Raw genomic sequence first — 9,665 nt, 5'->3', positions numbered from 1 at the left:
GAATCTGGAAAATGACTTATAATAATAGAATGCAATATCTCTGAGCCTAGCCGAGCACATTCTTGGAACCGGCATTCCGTCCTCCACACGCCCATGCCTGGCAGCCTCCTGTAGACCCCTATGTTATGGAGTTATGAAGCAAGCTACCAGGGATTACATACGATAGGCATATTTGGTCTTCCTGCACAGATACAATCCAGCAGAATCCAGTGGCACCGCTGCTGTTCTATTTAGAGCTTCGGGTGGAAAGTTATGAGCCTCTACGGTTCTGGACAAAAAAGCATTCTCTCAGATATGGGAGGAGAGAGGCTGCACAAGCCCAGGGGTGGGCACAGAGTGTGCGAGGGAACAGCCTAGTAGATTAGAGGCAGTTCCTCATTTGGAGCTTAGTTTTCTACTGGCAGGAGGATCCATTACCTGATGCGGCCAGGAAAGCCCGTAACTAAAATTTGAACCTGTCATCAGGGCTGCCACTAGAAATTACGGGGCGCCATACTGGCACATTTTTCGGGGCCCCCTTGAGACTCCGCACAGGCTCCATCCCAGCCCTGCCTCCATGCTCCACCCCTCGAACTGTCCACAGCCCCACCGCTCTCTTGGAAAAACTCCACTTCTCACCTATCACACATTAACAGTTCCCATCACCAGATCACACATATAGCCAGCAGCTTTTGTTTTGGCCAAACGATTTTTTAAGCTGCCACCATTACACGGTAGACACTTTTGTCCGGGCCCTACTCTACTGTAACCTATTAAATATTTGTTAAAATATGCAATACAATTTAGGTATATTTTTATTTATTTTTCAAATTTTAAAATGACCAATAATATCACATACAAGGAAAAAATACCGCAACACCATGTCCAGACCACATATTACCACCACAGTGATCGAAAAATATCAAATACAAGGAACAAATACCACAACACCATGACCAGACACCATATTACTACCACATAGTGACCAAATAGCCCATACAAGGGACAAATACCACCGCACCATGTCCAGACCACATATTACCACCAGTGACCGAATAATATCACATACAGGGATCAAATACCACCGCACCATGACCAGACTTCATATTACCACCACAAAGTGACCAAATAGCACATACAAGGGACAAATACCACAACACCATGTCCATACCACATATTACCACCACATAGTGACTGAATACTACAATACTGATCAGTAATAAAAAAACACAATACTATCACCATAAGTGCCATTATACACAGGAGATCTGTACTTAGTATGCAGTGTCTGTGTGCAGGTAACAGGGATCACTGGTGACATTATACACCGGACCTCTGTATATAGTATACAGTGTATAGTGTCAGTGTATAGGTAACACACTGACTCACCAGTGATGTCTCCAGGTGAATTCCTTCATCTTTCAACTTTCATCCAGCACAGACCGCCATCACTTCTTCTAGCCAGAACTTGTCTCTGCAGGAAATAACACAGTTATCTCGCGCTCCGCTTGCAGAACACATTACTTAATTTTTCCCAACTTCTACATTACACCACATGAAGAAAAATAAGCGACATAGTATCACTCTACACAGTAACAGGACCACCCCCCCATTTAAAACAGTATACTCAAAAAATAAAATAAATACGTCACTGTAGTAATAACATCCCTTAAAGGGACTCTGTTACCTGAATTTGGTGGGCCCTCTGTCCGGTCCGATGGGCGGTGTTTCCTCAGCTTTTATTCACCCCTTCCTTTCCCGCTGGGTGCAATATTTTCTGGAATATCCATCAGTTTCCTCCGTAGTTCACGCATGTGCAAAGCAATCTTGCCTTGCGCACGCGCAGTATGCTTTGCCCAACTGCGGGCAAAGCCGAAAAGCATTAGTGCGCATGCGCCGGCGCACTATGTCTCGGAACACAGCGAAATACTTCCGGGACATAGTGCTTTGCGCACACGTGAACTACGGAGGAAACCAACGGAAATTCCAGAAAATATTGCACCCAGCGGGAAAGGAAGGGGTGAATAAAAACTGAGGAAACACCGCCCATCGGACCGGACAGAGGGCCCGCCAAATTCAGGTGACAGAGTACCTTTAATTAGCCTCTATGGTAATAATATTCCCCATCCTGGCCCTCATGTGTCTCATTCCTGGCTCCAGCCATATGTTCTCCCATCCTGCCCTCATGAGTATCCATCATGCCCCATATGATCTCCCCATCCTGCCCCATATGTCTCCATCGTATCCATCCTGCCCTATGATCCTGCACGATCTGTCTCCAATCCTGCCCCCAGTGTCTCCAATCATGCCCCCATGTCTTTCATTCTGCCCCGTGTCTCCAATCATGCCCCGTATCTCCATTCTGCCCCGTCTCCAGTCCTACCCCCAGTGTCTCCACCATTCTGCCCCCAGTGTGTCCAGCATCTCTGCCCCCAGTGTGTCCAGCATCTCTGCCCCCAGTGTGTCCAGCATCTCTGCCCCCAGTGTGTCCAGCATCTCTGCCCCCAGTGTGTCCAGCATCTCTGCCCCCAGTGTGTCCAGCATCTCTGCCCCCAGTGTGTCCAGCATCTCTGCCCCCAGTGTGTCCAGCATCTCTGCCCCCAGTGTGTCCAGCATCTCTGCCCCCAGTGTGTCCAGCATCTCTGCCCCCAGTGTGTCCAGCATCTCTGCCCCAATGTCCAGCATCTCTGCTCCAATGTCCAGCATCTCTGCCCCGTGTGTCCAGCATTTCTGCCCCCAGTGTGCCCATCATTTCTGCCCCTGTGTGTCCAGCATTTCTGCCCTCAGTGTGTCCATCATTTCTGCCCCCAGTGTGTCCAGCATCTCTGCCCCCATGTGTCCTGCATTTCTGCCCCCAGTGGGTCCAGCATTTCTGCCCCCAGTGTGTCCAGCATCTCTGCCCCCATGTGTCCAGCATTTCTGCCCCCAGTGTGTCCAGCATTTCTGCCCCCATTGTGTCCAGCATTTCTGCCCCGTGTCTCCAGCATTTCTGTCCCCAGTGTCTCCAGCATTTCTGCCCCCAGTGTGTCCAGCATTTCTGCCCCAGTGTGTCCAGCATTTCTGCCCCAGTGTGTCCACCATCTCTGCCCCAGTGTGTCTAGCATTCGGCCCCGGGACCCACTGGATCGCTGCTCTAAAAAAAAAAAAAACACAAGTTCTTACCTGGCTGCGCTCCTGCGGCGGGAGAAGGTGAAGCGCGCACTCGCCGGTGGCTGACAATGACGTCAGATGCCGGCGAAGTGCGCGCTGCGGCTCAAGTCAGCTGCCTCCGCTGTTAACTATTGATGTGCGGGCCCGGGCCCGCACCCGCACGTCAATAGCATTAAACTACCGCAGCGGCGGTAGGGGCCCGGTGAGCAGATGAGGGCCCCCTCTGCCCACCAGGCCCCATACACCAGTCAGGGCAGTAATGCCCTGATGGCCGCCCTGCCTGTGATCCATCAGCACCTCCCTGTGGTCACATGCTACATAACATGGTAATTGTACCCTATCTGTACCGTATCCTTGTACTACAAACTTGACTGTATACTTGCATATCTGTTCTTATAAATATATACCTGTATAATTCTAGTGCGCCTTTCGGCGATTAAATATAAAATTAATCTTGGGCTGCTCTTTTATCTCGATTCACGAATCCCCATTTCTGCACGCTCAGTTGGTTATATTATACGCTACCCCCAGGGTTGGTTTCTGACCCGATAAGCCTGTTGTCGGATGGGGCTTGTATATCGAATGAGGAACTGGTGGCAGCATACCATATTGTGTTAGTGAGGAACTCTGACCGTGATGGCTGGGAGGTTTATATATATATTCCCATCCTGGTCTGGTGATATATATCCCCCCATGCTGGGAGCGTCTCAATAACTCGTACCTATAAGGGAAGCCTTTCCGGTGACTATTTGCCCTCGGTGCAGGTCCCTGACTGACCTGGGGCAAGTGGTGGCACCAGAGAGCCGATCCCTGCTGGGTCCTTCTCTCCCCTCCCCAGAGGTGAGTGAAGTCAACACACCCCTTCCCCTGTACGATCCGTCACAGGAGCATTATACTGTGGAGCACTATATGGGGCCATTATACTGTGGGGCACCATATGGGGTCATTATACTGTGGAGCAATATGTAGGGCCACTATACTGTGGGAAACTATATCGGGCCATTATACTGTGGAGAACTATATGGGGCCATTATACAGAAGGCTCGGCAACTCTGATGAGTGGTTTACTTACTGTCATCACCTCTGTTCAGAGTCGCCGGGTCTCGAGATTTAGAATCGCTGCTACAGCCTGTGGTACTTGGTTCTCTGAACAAGGTTCCATAGCCTTTGGACGATTCCGGTATCGTCGTGGGAACTCCATGGACTACATTGGACCTGCAGGGGAATTTTTGTTTTCTAATAAATTGGTGAACAAGGGTCAGTGTCTTGTCTTTATTTCTTTTGTTCAATTTATTTTTCAGATATCCAATTTTAGACTACAGTGGATTCCTTGGATTATGGCGGGCCTCCATGTTTTGTTTTTTTAATAAATTGGTGAACCAGGGAACATGTCTGGGAGTCTATATTTAAATAATATTAAATTTTTTGCCTGTGTTGTTCTTTCATTAGTGGGTTAGTAATGGGGATGTCTGATAGACCCTTCTCCATTATTAACCCCAGGGCTTGATATCTGATAGATCTCTCTCCATAACTAACACAAGGGCTTGATGTCTGATAGACTCCTCTTTATTACTAACACCAGGGCTTGAGAGGAACCAGAAGACCACAGTGTCTGATTTCTCCTACTCCTGCACTGTTTAGAAGCACTTCACCTTCATATTAAATGGCCCAGGTTTCTTTTAGCAGTGCAGGAGTTAATCTGCTCAGTTGAGAGCTCTTGGAAGCTTTCCTGCATTAAGGCTCTCAGCTGTTCACTATTAGCCACTCCCATCTCATTTATAATCTGAGCCCTGGCTAGTAGTCATTGCCAGAGCTAGCAGATGCTGCATGGTTAGGAGATGATGGTTGGTGGTTGCTGTTTGAGAAGGCTTTTGGTGGATTTATCTGAGACTGTTGCTATGTTTTGGGTGTGTGCTAATTACACTCCTTATCCAACTTTGCTTTTACCCCATCCTCCATTCCTTAGTGTTTACATCTGTTGTGTGTGTGTGTGTATATTTGTATGATTGGTATTTTCCTTTATCCCTGTTTGTATTACCCGGTTAGGCTGGTTGGTGTATTACGGTATGCTACAACTCCCCTCTTCCCTGGAACAGACTGAGGGTGGATTCAGGAGATAAGGCAAGGTACCTGGTCCCGGCGTCTTCACCATCAAAAGTAGTTTGGGGAACAGGGCAAGCTAGGATGCCTCTAGCGTTAGGGACAGAGAAGAAGCCCCTGGTCCCGGGACTACGGTCAACAGAGTCATGACAGCGCCTCTCCATTAACCTTGGTGTGGGACGCCCACCAGTCCCAAGAACATGGTTATGAAATGCCCCATGGGAATAGAGCGGTGATCACACGTGAGCCACTGCTTTATTCATTCTTTATGCACCGACTGGAGATAGTCAGACAGTGCGCTTGATTATTTCCAATCAGTTTCATATTCAATGAAGTTTCTACAATGAAAACTGTCAATTCTCCTAAACTCCTAGTAATAAAAGCACAAAGGCAAAATAGAGAAAAAAGTGCAGCCCAGGTTATTTTCCCTGAGAAATAGGTCACAATAATGATCCTCATTATCAATGAACTTAGAATAAAACCAGAAGAACAAGTTGAGCCCCGCCTTTTCTGGTAAACAGGAATCACACAATTCTTCTTTCTTCTTTCTACTCTAAGCAATGGCGTCTGCTGGTCTAAGAAAGGAGCTGCTCTGCTCTATCTGTATGGACATTTATACAGATCCTGTAACCCTGAGATGTGGACACAACTTCTGCCGGGTCTGTATTGATGGAGTGCTGGATACAGAGGGCGGGTATGGAGAATATTCCTGTCCTGAATGTAGAACAACTTTTCACAAGTGGCCTCCACTACAGAAGAACATAACTCTGTGTAATGTAGTGGAGAATTTCCAGTCTACTCATCCACATCAGGAGGAGATCACCGGGATCTGCTGCTCTTACTGTGTGGACTCCCCTGTACCTGCTGCTAAATCCTGTTTGATGTGTGAAGTTTCTTTGTGTGTTAAACACTTGAAAGTTCACATAGAAACATCAGCAGATCACGTCCTAACAGAACCCAGCACTTCCCTGAAAAACAGAAAATGCTCCATCCATAGGAAGATCCTGGAATATTACTGCATTGAGGACAATGCTTGTATCTGTGTGTCCTGCAGTTTGGCCAGAGAACATCGGGGACACCGGGTGGAGCTGCTGGATAAGGCCTCTGAGAAAAAGAAGAAGAAACTGAGAAAAGTTCTGCATAAACTGATCACAAAGAGAAAAAAGAATGAGGAAAAAGTCAAGACTTTAGAGGAGCGCAAAAGAAAAGCTCAAGAAAAAGCATCTGGAGATGCCGAGAGAGTCACTGCCCTGTTTGTAGACATCAGGAGACGGGTGGACGACCTGGAGACGAGGGTCAAGAGTGACATCTCCAGGTGGGAAGAGCAGGAGTCACTGTCACTGTCTGATGTGATCCAGAAGCTGGAAATAAAGAAGGAAGAACTGACCAGGAAGATGAGGCACATTGAGGAGCTGTGTAACATGACGGATCCACTGACTGTCTTACGGGAATCAGACTCAGGTGACTTGTGTGATCCTGAGGAGGAGGAAGGTGATGAGGACACAGGAGGACATGATGGAGGTGATCGGGGTGCGGAGCTGATCTCACACATATCACACACATTGTCTGCTATGATAAGAGATATAAATGTGACCTTCTCTGTACAGGATCCTGCAGACATATTACTGGATGTAAAAACGACTGCTAATAATCTCTTTATATCAGACGACCTGAAAACTGCGACCTGGACAGAAATAACACAGAATCGCCCAGAAACAGCAGAGAGATTCCAGGATTATTATCAGGTGATGAGCAAGAAGGGATTTATCTCAGGACGACATTACTGGGATGTGGAGATCAGTAGGTCAGAGTGGTGGAGTGTGGGGATGTGTTACCCCAGTATAGACAGGAGGGGGCGTCAGTCATACATTGGAGATAATAACAAGTCCTTGTGTTTACATAAAGGGCGGGTGAATAATAATCAGTATTCAGTGATGCATGACAGTAAAGTGATCCCGTTGCCTCACCAGATCTCCAGTGATCGGGTCAGGATATGTCTTGATTATGAGGCCGGGCAGTTGTCCTTTTATGAGCTGTGTGACCCCATCAGACACTTATACACCTTCACTGCCGCCTTCTCCGAGCCCCTTCATGCTGTGTTATGTGTATTAAATGGTTCTATAAAGATATCAGGAGCAGCTGTGAGGAAACATCATCCTAGTAGAAATCTACCCAGCGACAGATTACATCACGGGGATTAGAATATGATTGGTGAAGCAATCAGCCAACAGGATGCACCGGTTGGAGGGGTATATCTAATGTCTGTAGATAAATATTACGGGGTCGTCTCCTTTTAGTAAATGTTCAGCCCCGGATACAGTTTTGTATAGATTGCGGCTCTGCTCACCGTCCTCGGTATCGGTGCTGAGTCTGTAGTGCTGCTTCCGATGTCCGGTATAGGATGCGGCACTGACGTCATGTTGACAGCACAACAACCAATCAGTGAGCTCAGCATGTCTGAGGGAGGCATGCTATCCACACGGGCAGAGCCGTTGAGCTCACTGATTGGCTGCTGCACTTTCAAAGTCACGTCAGGGCTTTAGCCAATACCGGACATCAGAATCAGCAGCGGGAGCTCAGCGCTGGAACCGCAGACAGTGAGGACGGCCCAGATAACTGTTTTATGACAAATTTCCGCCAAAGTTAAACTTTTTATCAAGGAGGGCAACATCTTTATATGGATTCTATAATCTCCTGTCTTCAGTAGCACACCTCTCCTCAGCCTCGTAATTTCCTTGTTGCCAGGGACTGTGATCTTCTTAAGATTCACAGTACAGACCAGCGTTGTAACATGTAGAGTCAGCTTTGTCTTTAGGATTTAGGATGAAGCACTGACGTTTACCAGATGCAGCGACCCCTCAGCTTCAGAGCAGCACTTACAAGCTCTAAAGCCGGGAGATTGCAAGAAAACGCTACTTTCCTGGGAAACTGCACTGCAGAGGTGGCCGATAACCTAGGCAACAATCTGTACACTGCAGCTTTACAGAATGGAGAGGAGTTTTCGTAAGAGGTAAATTACAAAGTGTCTTGGTTTTTACGAGCCCTTTGCAATTTTATCGATTTAATAAGATGAATCAGGTTTATTAACCTTTGTCATGGAAGAAAATATTTGTACATGTGTTAGTGGTTTCCTTGAGTTGCACTGCAGTCTTCATTCTTTCATCCATCCCAGTCCTCCTGATAAGACAACCTGATCCTAGTTTCAGACATTTCTCCAGTGGTCGTGTCCCTCCCAGTAATACAGGCTGGATGTGAGGTCAGTGTGTCCTAGACGCTGCTGTCTTCTCCAGGTCTCGTGTATCAGCACAGCTTCATTCCTGGAATGATTTTCCTTCTGTAAAAAATCTACAACAGATACAAATTATTTCTCCGGCTCATGATAGATTTCTGTGAGGAGAGCTTCTTATGCCAAGATGAGTTTGACTTTCCCCTACTGCAAGTTGTCAGTGTGTTCTCTCCTCTTTCTGCTCGCTGATGCTTTACCAGATTTATATACTCCTTCCCTCTGTGCCTTCCTCACACTTTACACTTTGATACCATAGGTCCTGGGTGATCTGCACTTCCTGAAATTCTATTTTTTCCATCCCCCACCTCCTATACACTGTGATTGGCCACATACAATCTCCTCTCCGCACCTGCTGCTATCTCTAACACTGAGAGGAGGTCGGAGAAGAGCAGAGAACAAAGTGCTGTCATCCAAGTCTTAGGGTACTGTCACACAGTGCCATTTTCATCGCTACGACGGTACGATTCGTGACGTTCTAGCGATATCGTTACGATATCGCAGTGTCTGACACGCAGCAGCGATCAGGGACCCTGCTGAGAATCGTACGTCGTAGCAGATCGTTTGGAACTTTCTTTAGTTGCTTGATCACCCGCTGACATCGCTGGATCGTTGTGTGTGACAGCGATCCAGCGATGTGTTCGCTTGTAACCAGGGTAAACATCGGGTAACTAAGCGCAGGGCCGCGCTTAGTAACCCGATGTTTACCCTGGTTACCAGCGTAAACGTAAAAAAACCAAACAGTACATACTCACATTCCGGTGTCTGTCCTCCGGCGTCTCAGCTTCTCTGCACTGTGAGCGCCTGCCGGCCGGAAAGCGAGCACAGCGGTGACGCGGTGATGTCACCACTGTGCTTTCCGGCTATGGTGCTTACACAGTGGAGAGAAGCAGAACGCCGGGGGACAGACACCGGAATGTAAGTATGTACGGTTTTTTTTTTTACGTTTACGCTGGTAACCAGGGTAAACATCGGGTTACTAAGCGCGGCCCTGCGCTTAGTAACCCGATGTTTACCCTGGTTACCCGGGGACTTCGGCATCACTCCAGCGCCGTGATTGCAACGTGTGACCGCAGTCTACGACGCTGGAGCGATAATCATACGATCGCTGCGACGTCACGGATCGTGCCGTCGCAGCGATCAAAATGGCACT

General features: G+C 47.7%; 1 protein-coding gene across 1 annotated transcript; it reads left to right on the top strand.

The window, feature by feature from the left end:
- The first annotated feature begins 5,762 nt into the window (after window positions 1–5,762).
- Window positions 5,763–9,066, top strand: LOC143776996 (E3 ubiquitin/ISG15 ligase TRIM25-like). The gene has a single exon (XM_077266883.1). It carries the CDS (start codon window positions 5,790–5,792, stop codon window positions 7,428–7,430), a length of 1,641 nt encoding a protein of 546 aa, XP_077122998.1. The 5' UTR covers window positions 5,763–5,789; the 3' UTR covers window positions 7,431–9,066.
- The last annotated feature ends 599 nt before the right edge of the window (window positions 9,067–9,665 follow it).

Source organism: Ranitomeya variabilis, chromosome 5, assembly GCF_051348905.1.
Source record: "Ranitomeya variabilis isolate aRanVar5 chromosome 5, aRanVar5.hap1, whole genome shotgun sequence".
In the NCBI taxonomy this organism is placed as follows: domain Eukaryota; kingdom Metazoa; phylum Chordata; class Amphibia; order Anura; family Dendrobatidae; genus Ranitomeya; species Ranitomeya variabilis.
The sequence above is the reverse complement of the archived record's forward strand: the minus strand, read 5'-3'. Positions and strand labels throughout refer to the sequence as shown.

Coding starts and splice junctions, on each gene's coding strand:
- LOC143776996 (XM_077266883.1), top strand. CDS start 5,790: ATGGCGTCTGCTGGTCTAAGAAAGGAGCTGCTCTGCTCTATCTGTATG.